The following is a 16,714-nucleotide window of genomic DNA, read 5'->3' on the forward strand; positions in this document are numbered from 1 at the left end:
ATAGATTCGGTTTTAACTTGAAACTAAATAATGGGAATATTTTAATTAAATAAAATTAGTAAATTAATTTATTAATGTCATATTAGTGCACTGGGGTAGTACTAGAGAAAACAATAACAGAATGCAGAATAAAAAATTTAAAGTTACAGAGATGTTCAGTGCAGGCAGACAATAGGTTATAATGAGGTAGATTGTGAGGTGAAGAGTCCAGCATATCATATTAGAGACCACTCATTAGACTTATAACAGTGGGTTAGAAGCTATCTTCGAGCCTGATGGTACCTGCTTTCAGGCATCTGTGTCTTCTGCCCGGCAGGAGGGGTGAAAAGAGAATGCCTGTGGTGAGTGGGGTCTTTGATTATACTGGCTGCTTTGCCAAGTCAGCAAGAGATGTCTGCAGAGCCCATTGGAGGCTGGTTTCTCTGATGTTATGGTCACAGACAGAGCAGTTGACATACCAAGCCATTATGCATCCAGATAGAACGCTTTCTATGGTGCATCAGTGAAAATGGCTGAGGGTCAAAGGGGACGTGCCAAATTTCTTACAGCCCAAATCTGGAGTCTTCAGCATGCAGTCATCTTTTGTGGCCTGATCTAGAATGGCAGGATATTGTGCTCAAGTGGTTTGGGTGAAAGTGTTTCACAAATACACTTTATAATAGTGTTAAACTAAATGCAAATACTCACCATCTTTTATATATCCTGCAAAGATGAACGTAAATTTGGGAAACTGGTCATGTGAATTTGCCATCTGCAGAGCTGCAGGCATCTTCTACCATGTTGGAACTCAGTTCACAACCACATTTCTAACTAATGAGCTGTTCAGGTTACAAGCAGTTCACAGGAACTGGACCCTATCCTGCAGGTGATCTGTACTTGAATTTCTTTTTTGCAGTTTTAACTTATTTTACTTTGGGACTTAGTTCTGTTAGTATAATGTAAGAACCTGATGATATGAAGTGAAGTAAAAGTTTTCTTCATTGTAGACTGCATTTGCACAGCATTTTCATTTTCCACTTGACCATCAGTCTGTTTCTTTGTCGAAGCATTCATAAAATAGAACCCTTAATTAAACTCTAATTTATTTGAATGTTGAGAGTCAATAGTTTGAAATGGTTACTGAGGCTGCATTTTTGTTAATGGTGCAGTGAAAGTTGAGTTGCGCTTTGTTTCACTGCAGGGAGATTTTGGAACTCAAAAAGAAGCTGCGTGGGCGATCAGTAACTTGACAATTAGCGGCAAAAAGGAGCAAGTAAGTGAAAAATACTTCTGCAGTCAAAGAATCATGACTTTCACTCGTTTTTACCTTTTTGCCATTCCCTTTTTATTCATTCCCTTTTTTACAGATCCTAATTTTACATAGTATCACTAATTTGTGAGCTAACTCTAGCACAGAAGAAGTTCTCCTATCCTCTACCATTAATCTTTTGGTGGCAGTATTGTATTGTTGCTTTAGCTATTTTTCTGGGTTTTGCTTATCACAGGCACCAAAATCAGATATTTTAACTTCCCTTGTAAAGAAAGCCAAGTGTATGTGGGTCAAAGCTCAAGTGTCTCTTCCCAGGTGCATTGTAGTTAATCTATATTGCTCTGCTTCTGAAAATATAACACTGAAATCAGGTGTGATGCCTAATTAGATGTATGTATAATCATAGCATTATGTTTTTGCTTTTATGCTCAGTTCTCCTATTTAAAGATATCAGTCTGTAATTGGAGGTACATTACTTTCTGGTTCAACCACTAATAACAGTACAGCTTCTTGTCCATCCCTTGGAAAGGAATAAACAGTCGACATTCTAAGCTGAGAACTTCCATCAGTCCTGATGAAGGGTCTCAGCCTGAAAAGTTAACAGTTTATTCCTTTCCATAGATGCTGCCTAACCTACTGAGTTTCTCCAACATTTTGTGTGCGTTCCTCTGGATTTCCAACATTGGCAGATGTTTATTGTTACCCATTCTAGAACTTGACCAATCAGGAATTCAGCCTTTATCTTAAATACACACAATGCTTGGCCTCCACAACCATCTGTGCAATGAATTCCATAGATTCACAACTCTTTGGTAGAAAAGGTCCTTCTTTACTTCCGTTACAAATGGACTTCCCTTTATTCTGTGGCTGTGCCCTTGGATCCTCAACTCTTCTACTAATGGAACCTACCTCTCCATGTCCACTCTTTGCTTTTCAGTACCCACTAGGTTTAAATAAGAACTGGTCCCCACCCCCATCTTTCTGAACTCGCAGAGAGACCAAACACTTCTGATTGCATTAAGCCTTTCACTTCACCTGAACCTCCTATGGAACCTCTTCTGATTCCTCTGGAATTAATGAGGGTCAAGGGAAATAATTTGAAAGTGCCATTTATAAATGAGTTGGTCTAAAATATTAAACATAAATGTTTATCTTTTGTTCTAGGTTGAGTATCTTGTACAGCAAAATGTAATCCCGCCTTTCTGCAATTTACTGGGAGTGAAAGATACTCAGGTAGTGCAGGTTGTGCTTGATGGACTGAACAATATCCTAAAAATGGCTGGAGAAGAAGCAAGCACAATAGCAGAAGTGATAGAGGAATGTGGAGGTAATTTTCAGAGCTTGATTTTCTCATTCAGATCCATTTCAGTTTTAGCTGTGTTGTTCTTAATCATTTAACTGAAAATGTGTAAGTCTAGATTGTAGATGAATTGTTATGTAAGTTTGTGCTCCATTAGCAATCCAAAATTGGCTATAATCTTCACAATTGTTTCAATGACATCTAATTTTTCTTTCTCTAGGTCTGGAAAAAATAGAAGCTCTGCAACAGCATGAAAATGAAGAGATTTATAAACTAGCGTATGAAATAATTGATCAGTACTTCTCCGGTGACGATGTAAGTAGAAAATAATGTTCTTCCACAAAGTTGGTTTAGCTTGTAGGTAGTTTGATTTCAAGGGAAATGTGTTCTTCAACTGCATAAATGTGTATCTCACCTTCTAGCACTGAGATCAGAATTTGCGTGTTTTATACGTGTTGGGTCCTGGTTTTGCTTTGCTTATGACACAGACTAGTGAGGTTTTATGAAGTGAAATTTCTTATGGGGTTCTTAGTCTATGAAATTATTGTTTCTAGATAGTTGCATATGCTTCATTGTGGAGTATATTTGAGAGAGACAAAGAAGTTACTTAATAATAAGGGAATCAATTATGTAACGTTCTCCTTCGGGTGTAACGAAACGCCGAATTTAACGTCCGGATAAACCACAGTTAATAAGAACCAGATCGCAGTAAGATTAACCATTTACTGTTCACTCTTCACATTAACATATGGTGAAAACTGTTGATAAAACAATACAGGATTGATACAGTATTTGTTCCTTCCTTAATATCACATTTCAAGTGTAAATACTTGCAAAGGTGACTATAACTACATTACACTAAGGTGCAGTATACAGGGAGAGTTTACCTGCTCCATTCACTACTTTAAATACACTTCCATGCAAACTATCCGCGACTCTTTAACTAACGAAAGCATAAACATTATCTACCGTCGTTACCTCTAACAGGATCAGCATTAACATCTTAGTTCAATATATCGATTATCTATTAACTTACAGCGTTGCTCTCACTGTGATTTCTCATGCCTGCAAAACTGCTTGTGCTCAGGTGAGCCTCGTGGAAAGCCCCCACCCTCGCGCTGATTTCAAACCGGTGTTTTCCCACAAGACGCGGCGAAACCGGATGTGACGTCATCGCATGCCGATATATTTTACATGCAATGAATACACTTTAAACACTTCTAATTCTAACTAGAAAATACTATTGAATGAATTACTAAGCGAAAATATTATAAACTAAATAACTGTCGTAAAGACAGCACACTCCCCGCTTGACCTTCGTAAGGTCACAATGAGCAGAGTACAAAACTTAGTCTCTTAATCAGTCATTGGGTAGAAGTAGAATAACTTCTGTAACTGGCCTTTGGTAAATTTTCACATCGCCTTGGTCGGTAGTCTTCAATTCGATCTTCCTGACATGTCCATCCTCGCTAGGGAATGTAGCAGTGATTCTGGCCGTTGGCCAGCTGTTGCGGGTGGCTTGCTTGTCCCTGAGCAGGACTAAGTCTCCAACTTGAAGATTCCTACGGGGTTCTGTCCACTTTCGTCTCTGTTGCAACGAGGGTAGATATTTCTGTCTCCAGCGGGACCAGAACTGATTTGCCAGAGCCTGGACTTGTCTCCATTGCTTTGTGTACAAATCCTTGTCTGAGAAGTCTCCTGGTGGAGGAGGTGCTCCTGCCTTCTGCGTAAGGAGCGTTGATGGCGAAAGTATAAAGGGGTTTTCTGGGTCAGAAGACACAGGTAGGAATGATTGTGCATTTATAATGGCTGTGACCTCTGCCATTAGGGTGCACAGTACCTCGTGGGCCAATCGGGTGCGTTGCTGCATCTCAGGTTTCCTTTTCCGGGTTTTCCGTAAGGACGTGAACCGTTTGACTGCCTGCTCTTTGTTATCTGGTGAGCGCTGGCGTGGTTCTCTGATTGGCAATGGGGCAACCCCATTATTTGCTTCATCTCTGAAGACCTTGGTGTCTTTGATTTTTAAAGAAATGGTATCTTGAGCTGATTGTGCAAGTTTGTTGTCATACTTCGTTAGAGCGAAGACTGACTGGCCCAGCGACTCGTCGCTTGCCTCGCGCTTGTTAACGCCTTGTTGTGCTTCCTTGATGCACGGGACACTCGGGCAGGGTTGAAAGATTGAATGGCGGCCACTCTCTAGCACATTGGTCTTGAGTGTGTTAACCATCGGTTTGTGTACGTCACCGAGACACACCTCTCCTATCACCACCCAGCCCAGATCCAGACGTTGCGCGAAGGGGGCGTTGAGTGGTCCATTGATCTGCTGCCTAACCTTGTGTACCTGGATAACATCTTTTCCTAATAGCAGGAGTATTTCCGCTTTCGGATCCAGTTCTGGGATGTGTTTGGCGATGTGGTGGAGATGCGGCTGGTGTAGCACCGCACTTGGTGTCGGGATCCCAGCGCGGTTATTCATGATTTCATTGCACTCTAAGAGCGGAGGGAGACAGATGACGACTTTACCATCCAGGGACTCGATCTGGATGCCTTCTGCCTTCCTTCCTTGGGTTTCCATGTTGCCTGAGCAAGTTTTGAGGTAGTATGGGAACCGCTCACTCTCAATGTTGAACAATTTAAAGAACTCTGGACTGACTAGTGAACGATTGCTCTGATCATCCAGAATCACATAGGCTTTGATGGCCTTGTCTTTGGCTCCTTTAGGGTACACCTTAGTGAGGCAGATCTTGGAACAAGAACGACTTGACTGAGCTTGACCGCAAACTTCTGTACAGTTCGTGCTGACAGCTATTGACCTAGAGTGAGCCTCTCCCTCCCCGCCGTCCTGTTGTGGGGGTGAAGGAGCGCTCTCGGTTTGTGGTGACAGGTCGGGATGCATGGCCTCGACGTGATCTGGGCTGCCACATTCCGGACACTTCACGGCGATCGTACACTCTCTGGCGAGGTGAGAGGTTGAGGAACAGCATCTAAAACATATTCTTTTCTCCTTGAGAAGAGCCGTCCTCTCTTCAAGGGGTTTTTCCCTAAACATTCTGCATGCTTTCAGGGGGTGAGGTTTGTTATGCAATGGACAATACTTGCCAGGGTCGTTGTTAGTTGTAAGGGCTTCGGTCTTGAGCACTGACACGGGTTTATCAATGTTGAAAACATTCGAAACGGATCTGCCTGGCTTGGTGTAAATCGAACTGCTTCCTGGACCTACAAGGCTAGGGTCGTTTCGCCTCTTCGCCTCCTTGCACACAAACCTAGCGAGGAGCTCAAAGGGAGGAAATCGACCATCGTGGTCTTCCTTGTACTCTGAGGCAACAGTCAGCCACTTGTCCTGCAGCCCAAATGGAAGTTTGTCCACAATTGGTCTAATCCCGGATGGAGTATCTAGGAATACTAAACCAGCTGAATAGCCATCTTCTTTGGCGCCTTGGATCTCCATGAGTAAATCTCCGAATTCTCTTAACTTAAAGTGATCTTTGGCTGACACCTTAGGAAAGTTTCCCAGACGTCGATATAGCGCCGCTTCAATAATGTCGGGGGCCCCATATCTCTCCCAAAGTCTCTCCCACGCTTCGCTTAAGGCTAGCTCAGGTTTGTTGATGTACACTGAACGCATGCGTCTCACCTGGTCGCGTGATTCTTTCCCCAGCCATTTCGCCATAAGGTCCAACCTTTGGGTTGCACTGAGCTGGACCCCGTCAATCACGTTGGTGAATGTGGAGAGCCAAGCACGGTAATTTTCGGGTTTATCGTCAAACTGGTACAGTCCCGAAGTGACGAGATCCCGTCGTGCTAAATACTGCAGCGTGGGATCGGCTGCAAGCGGCATGCGGGCTGGAGAAGTACGTTGGCGCCCGTATGACTGAGAACGCACGTTTCTCATGGAATTTGCCATCCTGGATTCAACCTCCGCGTCTCTTCGCATCGAACTTTGTAACTTTGGTGTCAAAGTATATCGGTTGTCAGCTCTTTCATTCTTGACTTCATCGCGGGGCCGCGAGGGTAAATTCTCTTCCTCGTAGCTGGGGAAGTTATCGAATAGGTATGGAGAGGGGAGACGAGCCTGCCTGTCTGCTTGATATTGTACATAGTCGCTCGTGCGTTCCAGTCTGGTCCTTTCCAAAGCAGAACTTGTTTCGGTCAGATCACGCGACCCTTCAGCTTCTTCTATGTACTCTGCTTCCACCCTGGCAGCTTCTCCTTCTCCTTCTAGCTGCAGCACATGCAACTCTGTCGATATTTTTGTCATTTCCAACTGGGTTTCGGCTTCTCTGGCGGCCTCTTCTCTTTGGCAGCCTTTTCGGCTTCTTTGGTGGCCAGTTTCATTTTCAAAACTGCCTCTTGTTTGGCGTAATGCAGTCGCACCTTGGCGGCTTCTGCCTTGGCTCTTGCCTGTGTGGACTTACTTGATGTCGTTCTACTGCCCTTGTCGCTGGGCGCCATCGACTTGATCCCGGATCGAGCTGACATTGCAGCACTTGGAACACCTGATAACGCCTGGGTGGGCTTACTTGATGTCGGTTTACTGCCCTTGTCGCTGGGCGGCGTCGACTTGATGCTGGATTGAGCTGACATTGCAGCACTTGAAACACCTGATAATGCCGCTTTTTCACTGTAACGTTCTCCTTCGGGTGTAACGAAACGCCGAATTTAACGTCCGGATAAACCACAGTTAATAAGAACCAGATCGCAGTAAGATTAACCATTTACTGTTCACTCTTCACATTAACATATGGTGAAAACTGTTGATAAAACAATACAGGATTGATACAGTATTTGTTCCTTCCTTAATATCACATTTCAAGTGTAAATACTTGCAAAGGTGACTATAACTACATTACACTAAGGTGCAGTATACAGGGAGAGTTTACCTGCTCCATTCACTACTTTAAATACACTTCCATGCAAACTATCCGCGACTCTTTAACTAACGAAAGCATAAACATTATCTACCGTCGTTACCTCTAACAGGATCAGCATTAACATCTTAGTTCAATATATCGATTATCTATTAACTTACAGCGTTGCTCTCACTGTGATTTCTCATGCCTGCAAAACTGCTTGTGCTCAGGTGAGCCTCGTGGAAAGCCCCCACCCTCGCGCTGATTTCAAACCGGTGTTTTCCCACAAGACGCGGCGAAACCGGATGTGACGTCATCGCATGCCGATATATTTTACATGCAATGAATACACTTTAAACACTTCTAATTCTAACTAGAAAATACTATTGAATGAATTACTAAGCGAAAATATTATAAACTAAATAACTGTCGTAAAGACAGCACAAATTATTTATTTACCGGTGAAGCATTTATGGAAAGATATCTGGAACTTCAGTTACACTATTTGTTGGCATAATGCTTTTCTTTGTTTTTCTTGTTGCCCTGTTAGCAAGTCTGATTCTCTAGCACCGTCAATTAGACCTTTTTAATATGTGATTGCTGGCAGTTCTGTGTAACTGAGCCTAATTCAGAACATTAAATTTGGATCATGTATGTCTTCCACAGATGCACATGGCTGGGAACCCTGGCCATTTTAGCCCAACCCTAGGGACATCCGTGGCAGCTGTAGTATTCTTGCTGATGAGGTCACTAGCTTGCCTAATCTAGGGATCAAAGCAGGATGTTTCAGAATCCACTTTTCAGCAACTAAATAGGTGAACTCATTGAGAGCGTGTGCATGGAAAGGAGTAAGAAGGAATTTTTGCTTAATTCAGTTTTCTTTGTTTTTATCCCTGCATCATGATTGAATTGCACTGTGCTTTATGTTCTACTGGGTGCAGTAGACTGGATCCTTTTATGTTTACCTAATGAGGAGCTGAACAATCAGATTTGAAATTCTCTGTTTTCTTTTTCTCCCCCCTCAGTCTATGCTGAATGAGCTGACAGTCAAATAGTGCAGTCAGAGTTTGCAGGTTAACGTAACTCTGGAGTTATAAGTCCTGGTACATCTCATCTCAAAGTTTGTACAAACCCCATTTCCAGAAAAGTTGGGATATCTTCCAAAATGCAATGAAAACAAAAATCTGTGATATGTTAATTCACGTGAACCTTTATTTAACTGACAAAAGTACAAAGAAAAGATTTTCAATAGTTTTACTGACCAACTTAATTGTATTTTGTAAATATACACAAATTTAGAATTTGATGGCTGCAACACACTCAACAAAAGTTGGGACAGAGGCATGTTTACCATTCTGTTACATCACATTTCCTTTTAATAACACTTTTTAATCATTTTGGAACTGAGGATACTAATTGTAGTAGATTTGCAATTGGAAATTTTGTCCATCCTTGCTTGATATAAGACTTAAGCTGCTCAACAGTCTGTGGTCTCCGTTGTCTGATTCTCCTCTTCATGATGTGCCATACATTTTCAATAGGAGATAGGTCTGGACTGGCAGCAGGCCAGTCAAGCACACGCACTCTGTGTCTGCAAAGCCACGCTGTTGTAGCCCGTGCAGAATGTGGTCTGGCATTGTCCTGCTGAAATAAGCATGGATGTCCTGGGAAGAGACGTCGCCTTGATGGCAACATATGTCTCTAAAATCCTAATATACGCCTCATAGTCAATGGTACCTTCACATACATGCAACTCACCCATGCCGTGGGCTCTGATGCACCCCCATACCATCATAGATGCTGGCTTTTGCACCTTTCGCTGATAACAATCAGGATGGTCGTTTTCATCTTTGGCACGGAGAACTTGACGCCCGTTTTTTCCGAAAACTAGCTGAAATGTGGACTCATCTGACCACAGCACACAGTTCCACAGTCTTTCGGTCCATCTGAGATGAGCTCGGGCCCAGAGAACTCGCCGATGTTTCTGCATAGAGTTGATGTATGGCTTCCTCCTTGCGTAATACAGTGTCAAGTTGCATTTCTGGATGCAGCGACGGACTGTGTTAAGTGACAATGGTTTTCCGAAGTACTCCTGAGCCCAGGTGGCTATAATTGTCACAGTAGCATGACGGTTTCTTAGGCAGTGCCGCTTGAGGTCTTGAAGATCACGCGCATTCACAGTGGTTTCCGACCTTGCCCTTTACGCACTGAGATGTCTCTGAATTCTCTGAATCTTTTCACAATATTATGTACTGTAGATGTTGAGAGACCTAAATTCTCTGCAATCTTGCATTGGGAAATGTTCCTTTTGAACTGACTAACAATTCTCTCACGAATTTTGTCACAAAGGGGTGAGCCACGACCCATCCTTGCTTGGAAAGACTGAGCCTTTGATGGATGCTACTTTTATACCCAGTCATGATACCTCACCTGCTACCAATTAGCCTGCTTAATGTGGAGTCTTCCAAACCAGTGTTACTTGAATATTCTGTGTACTTTTCAATCTTATTTTAAATCTGTCCCAACTTTTGTTGAGTGTGTTGCAGCCATCAAATTCTAAATTTGTGTATATTTACAAAATACAATTAAGTTGGTCAGTAAAACTATTGAAAATCTTTTCTTTGTACTTTTGTCAGTTAAATAAAGGTTCACGTGAATTAACATATCACAGATTTTTGTTTTTATTGCATTTTGGAAAATATCCCAACTTTTCTGGAAATGGGGTTTGTAGATAGCATGTCTGGCACTAATGGTGAGATGTTAATCTTCCCAATAATGAAACTTGATTTTCTTATATATTTGACCTGGTCTTTCAAGCTATCTGGTTGCAAATGAATATTAACTTTTGCTCAGTATAGTAGTGTATTCACTCCTTTGGATATTACTTTTAATAACTGCTTAGATTTCTTGTTTCATAGTGGCTATTTGATTGCAATCAGTGTTCAGGTTAAATGCTGCTGCTTTAACTCAAAGTCATGGTTTGTAGCTGCCGATGGAGATCTTAATATTCCCAAGTATTAATGTTTCCTGTGAGTAAATGGAGTTAGATAGAAAGAAAGCATAATTTCTGTATTAAAGTTTGACATACTTAATTTAAGTTTCTTCTTCAGTTACTTTACTAATTTGCAAAGTATATTCTAGTGTTTGTTACATCTAATGCTCATTAATTCCATTTCTCAATAGATTGATGAAGATCCAAGTCTTCTTCCTGAAGCAACTCAAGCTGGAACTTTCAATTTCGATCCATCAGCGAACCTTCAAACGAAGGAGTTCAATTTCTAAGCTGAGAAGATGCTGTAGCTTCCCTGTCCCTTGCCTACCCAAAACAGCAAAAAAATTCACCAAGCAGGAGTGTGATGGAGGCTCGAGAGACATCTGCGCATCTCATTTGATGCTTTTTGAAAAGTCTAATTATCAATCACTCAGCAATTGCCAAAATCTGCTACCACACGGATTGTTGACACGTGTGCATGATTCTTGTGAGCCCATGAGTAACTATCATATCAGAAAACAAGAGTAATCCCAACATCGCCTGTGATTCTACCTTTTCCTCCTTGGTCCCCGAGTCCTGTGACAGTAATAGCAGTCTCACTTACAACGTTGCACATTAGACACACAAGATAGTTGCTCTCTACATAGAACAGGAAGATTTCTGAATGATTAGGTATTTATTAATGGGACTTGAAGCAAGAGTTGGCTTTGACATGTGAAGTAGGTTTTTTAGAAGACTTTACCTTGTGGCTTACAGTAGAAGGATTTGGAAATATTGTAGAAACACCATTGGTCAAAGTAGTCCTTGGATGAATTGAAATCAGGATTTTTATTTTTCTGGTGACTGCAAAAACGTCTTTTTACCACAAGGAGGTTAATATAAAAAAATCCTGCTTGCATCCATGTTAGATTGTTAAGCTTGCATTGCCTCTCAGACTAGGCTGGAAACTAAACTTAATGAATGGAGCCAAGTTTAATAATGACTTCTTAACAGTTTATGCAAATTCTATGAGGAAAAAACCCCTGCTGATTACTACAACCACTACTAGGAACCTGTGTTTCTTCTTCTCTACCCTGCTCTTTGGAAGTACTTAACAGATGCTGTTCATGGTGTTCTACCCACACTGCAGTTATTATTATCAATGTGACTTGAGCCTCTGCTTTAAGCTGAAAGCAAGATTCGCCCATATTTCATGTTCACATTTAGATTTTCATTCTGTTAGATAAATCCAAATCTGTGTACACAAAAGAGAAAAAAAACACTTAAAAATTAAGCATTTCATCTACTGAGAATCTTGCTTCCAACTGTTAGGTGAATCAGTATTTTCTTTAATTTCAGGTTAAGCCAATCTAGTAGAAAAAGTAAATTGCTGGACTTTTAGTGGGTTTAAACTGTGGAGCTTCCATGTTTGCAGTGATACACAGTCTTAGACAGTCTTGCATCACATATTGACCGTTCCTTACTGTGGATACTGCTGATGGCTGTGAATCAACAGCTGTTTTATTAAATCTGGTCATGGACTTGAGTGTTACTGACAAGGATCTAAAACCACACCTTTTTATCAGATGATTAGAACATTGATGAAATGTATAAAAAGGAATGTAAATCTTTATGGAGAATGTAACCTAAGCATTATATAAGCTGTAAAGAGGCTTTACAGTTCAGTATACATCTGGTCTGTTAACAACGAATGCTTTATTTACAATACTCAAGGTGCGTAGAGTGGGTTTTGCGGGTATCAGGCTAGGTGACTCCATTCAGGAATGGGGTTTGTTGCTATGATGACTGGATGTATCGGTCCCTTCCCTGCCTCTTCCACCCCAGAGTATTATTGTAAAGGGACAGCAGATTGCATTTGATTAATGTCATTATCAAGTGTGGGCAGTATCTACTGTAATTGAATTTGAAAAAATGCAATCAAAGCTCTGCTGATAAATTGTTTTTCATTGATGAACAAAATTGTGCAGGTTTATATCCATCATAATACCTTGCCACCAAGACTGAGCCACTTTAAAGATTACCATATCTTGTATCTTTAAGTGATACAAGTTCATATAAAACTGCAAGATTTTTACTTGCTAATAAAACTGTTTTAATGATACAAATAGTGTTTTGGCCTTGTTTATTTATATCCTTTTTATAAATTTTAAATTAAAATCTCTCTTTAAGGTGGCTCATTTCAGCTCTTCTGTCTGAAGAATGAGTTGGATTTCATTGTGCCTTTGTTTTTCCTATATATTTTTATGTTGTAAAATCTGCTACATATGGTAACTGCATAATATTCATTCGCACAATATAGAATTTAAAATGTTGTGTGTGTGATTTACTATGTGAAAAGATACATCATTATGCAAATTAACTATGGAATCTAAAACTAAAGCTTTTAAAAACTACCTCTTATTTTAAAGGTCTAAAAGACAAAACAATTCCACACCCCCTCCAACCACTCCCCACCCATCCACACTGTCACTTCAATTCATTTTCTGAGGTACTTGTTGATGTCCTGTTGGCAGCCCTGAAGCCACATAAGACATTTGGACTTTGCCTATCCAATCCTCCAAGCTGCTCAATTCAATCTTACTTGCAATTATCTGGAGATTTGAAAAGGGCTGTCTCTATGAGGAACTCATTTTTAGAAAATGCTTATCCAAATTATCAGGAACTTCCATTTAAACATTATTATTAGTCTGAAAGGCTCCATGGTATGTATTCAGTAGGACCATGAAGATTGAAGCATAGTAACCTCTGAGATGAAGGTCAGCAAATTTCAGAGAGAAAAGAGATCATGTATATTTTACTCACAGAGTGTAAGTGTAAGGTTCCTGTCGTGGACTTATTTACACGGGGAAATGCAGAGTGTTTGGGATGATGAGCTACATGCCAACTGGAAAGACTTGGGTTTTCCTTTACTACAGTACTTGGGCTTTTGTTTTCATTATATATATTTTGGAGGATAAATTTGACTGTGCTGCTTCCAGCTACCAGATGGACTGGAGTATGTTTGCTAGGGACGAACATATGTGCCACGTGCTTAATGTAGAGAATCCACACGTAGCTTTTTAGAGATTGTTGAGAAATGCCAGTGTTAGGCCTGACCTTTTTATTTTTGCATTTCTGAACATGCAAGGGTTTGTAAGTTATTTAAAGTCATTAAAATAATTGTACTAATTTCCTTAATTCCATTAGTGATTTTTTTTAAGCAGCAATTTTTTAAAATGAAGTTGCCATGTACAGAGAATGGACATATCATCAACTTTTCTTACTTACTTACTCCCCATTACATCACTGGCATTCAGGGCCTCAATGAAGGTCCTCCATCTCTGCTGATGTTCCGGGCTTCCTTCATCATGTCAGCAGCTCCCTCTCGGTTTGCGTTACTGTCCGTCGTACAAGTCCCGGGTGGAGACTCAGGAATACTGTCGCACTCAGATGTAGAAGGATTCTTCATTGCTGTTTCTATAACAATTTTGTTTTGCCTGTCAGGATTGTTAGCCCTGAGCAGAATCCCAGAAGCTGGAGGACCAGTGGCCCTCTTTTAGTTTGACCTGCTTGGCATGGGTGACCCTACCAAGAGCCAAAGCATAAAGTCCTGACTTAAGCCAACATAGCTCTCCGGGCCATTGAGGCATGTAAGCCTCCAAACCATGACAAGGTAGTGGCCCTCGTGGAGGATCAACTACTCATTCAAGTATAATTTGTGTAGAAATTATACTTTCAAATAAATATCCCTGTGGGACTTCATGGAAAATTAATGAACCTGAGGATATAGGATATAACATTTATTTATAACAGGTCGATACAGATAAAGCAGTGGTTGGCAAAACAAATGCTGGCAATCTGAAATAAAAACAGAAAATGCTGGAAACCTGAACATAATTACTATCCGATACATTAAACCTATCTTGTTTCAGTGAGGTTGAAAGATTTGTGTATTTATCATTTTCTGTTTTGTATTGCATATATCACAGTTAATTACAATATTATCTTTCATTATTTTCTTGTTCATTGTTGATTTCAACCCACAACATGATGACACAGTACATACTAATAAAGGTGATCCTGTTCAGCGTTTTAACATTTTCCAGGCCGAGGTTCATGTTCACACAAAATGTACAAAAATTATAAGTTGTAGCTGAAGATGATCACTGAAAAAGTTTTTATTTTCTCTTTGTAACATTTGAATAGAGATTCTTTATGTAAACCATTAATTTGAAAATTCAGTGTGTTGGTTAATCAATTTTTTTCTTCCTCTGGAATTGAAAACCTCTTGATCCCTGTTCTGTTTGATTAGCTGGTCCCAATTTAGCACAACAATAGAGCTTGACATCCTGGTCTCCTGGCTAGGAAAGGTGGGTCCGGGTAAATCCACCAGGGTGACCATGAGCACAACTAACCCTCGAGCAGATTATACAGCTGGGATTTAGTCAGGATTGATTTTGTTGTAGGTATTGCCATTGATAGAGCAGCTTGCACCTCTCACTGTTGTGTTTATGTAAAGACTGGTTACAGCATATCTTTGTTTAATAAAGTCTTTCTGAAGGTGGGTCACAGAATACCATGCTGTGCAGAGCTGGTCATGAAAAGGTGTAGGAGATTTTCTGAATTGCTACTTGTATTGTGCATTGTATTGTAAAGGTAAAAAACCAGACTTATTTTTTAAAGTCCGGACAAATATTTTTCCCCTATTAAGTGTCATTGCCCCCTGTTATCCAACCAGCCAGTGGAATGGTTCCTCATGTCCACTGGGCCCGTATCTGTACTGGTTGTGTGTAAAATCCAGCTTTCCCCTCTCCTTCCTCTCTGACACTGCTGGCCCTTACTGCAAATTGGCCTCAACCACTGCTCCTTGCAGGGCATTCCAAGCCTAACGACTGGGTATATTTAAAAATCCTTGCAGTTGTTTCCTAGTTCTTGATCCCTCTACCAATAGTTACCTGTAGTTCTCAATATACTCTCTTGAAACATTCCATTTTTACTACTGCCATATCTGCTTTTAGCCTATTTCAAGAACATTCCTAGTTTCTCAGTCTATCTGTATAATTAAAGCCCTTTAGACTCCGGAATCATTTTACCAAATCTTTTCTGCATCCTTTGAAAAGCATTTGTATTTTTCTCAAAGTGTGGTGCTGAGAACTATGGTATTCCAGTTGAAGCTGAACCAGTGTTTTGTAAATGACCTTTGCCTTTAGAGCCTCTCTTTTTATAAACCCCTATTCCTTTAACCACTTTCTTCACATGCCCTATCACTTTAAAAGAAACATAATGTATATATACCCCTAGGTCCTTGTTCTTGTGCTCTGTTGAAATTGTACCCTCCAATTGACTGAGCCTCCTATTCTTCCTACCAAAGTACTTCAGGTTTCTTAGCATTAACTTTCAGCTGCCACTTTCAACCAACTTACCAGCCTGTCTTTATCATCTTGGAGTCTGTTGCCATCATTCTGTATTCATTATTCCTCCAAGTTTTGTCATGAAAATTGTGGCCTGTATTCCTAAGTCCAAATCATGAACATAAATTAAGGAATGCAGAAAAAATTTATAATTTACAGGTTTGTTATGAAATCTGTTGAAAGTTATAACCTCCCAAGTGGTTTTCTCAATTACCTGCATTAACATTGGACCAATGTGATTAGTTTGGTGAGCAACACAGTTGCCATAGATGAATTGAGTCAAAGAGCCAGTGTCCATTCTGTATAGCTATATATTAGAAAAAGAGGCTGTGATTTAAAATGTAGCAGATTTTGAAGTTTCACCTTTTCAAATTCTACGTACTACTTATCACGTTAAAGTGTTTGTTTATGCTTTTATTGCCTTTTGTACTCTATAGCTTGTGAACTTCAACCTTTTACTCTCCAAGCCCTACCCATACATCACCCCAGTCCTCTTTGACCTACTTTAAAACCAGTTTACACTGTTTCATTCTATACTTAAGTTAAATCTCTGTAGCCCTGCAAATCTAAATTGCTCCTCAAATTTAGTGGGCAGTATATGTTCTCAGCTATCATCAACGGACCTTGTCTTCTTTTAGCACCCTGGGCAGCCGCCCTCAAAATCTTTTCTTTATCCTGGTATCTTCAAAAAGAAGAAAGATAAATTGACATTGGGCAACCTGGCATTTTATCCAAGGTCTGAGTTTCCATGTTATGGTTACTCATTGTGACAGATCTTTCAAATGGGAAGGCACACACTTTCGCCCTATTGCTTTGTTCATGCAGAGTGCCCATATCTACCAAAGGGATGCTCTGTTAAAATATGTAAATCAGACAATTAATTTGAAAATTAGAAACTTGCAACAGATGTTACACAAGTAAATGTGAGTGGTT

At 40.4% G+C, this 16,714-nt stretch overlaps 1 protein-coding gene across 1 annotated transcript in view; it reads left to right on the plus strand.

Annotated features, from left to right (window-relative positions):
* The window catches only part of kpna3 (karyopherin alpha 3 (importin alpha 4)), a 92,758-nt gene extending 78,374 nt beyond the window's left edge, over positions 1–14,384 (plus strand). Inside the window, exons 14-17 of the mRNA XM_059967901.1 lie at positions 1,181–1,252; positions 2,414–2,576; positions 2,770–2,864; positions 10,583–14,384. Of these exons, the coding sequence (XP_059823884.1) occupies positions 1,181–1,252; positions 2,414–2,576; positions 2,770–2,864; positions 10,583–10,681 (429 nt within the window). The 3' untranslated portion in view covers positions 10,682–14,384. The remainder of the gene's footprint in view (positions 1–1,180; positions 1,253–2,413; positions 2,577–2,769; positions 2,865–10,582) is intronic.
* Positions 14,385–16,714: the final 2,330 nt, after the last annotated feature.

The sequence above is a fragment of the Hypanus sabinus genome, chromosome 4 (genome assembly GCF_030144855.1).
Source record: "Hypanus sabinus isolate sHypSab1 chromosome 4, sHypSab1.hap1, whole genome shotgun sequence".
Classification (NCBI taxonomy): Eukaryota; Metazoa; Chordata; class Chondrichthyes; order Myliobatiformes; family Dasyatidae; genus Hypanus; species Hypanus sabinus.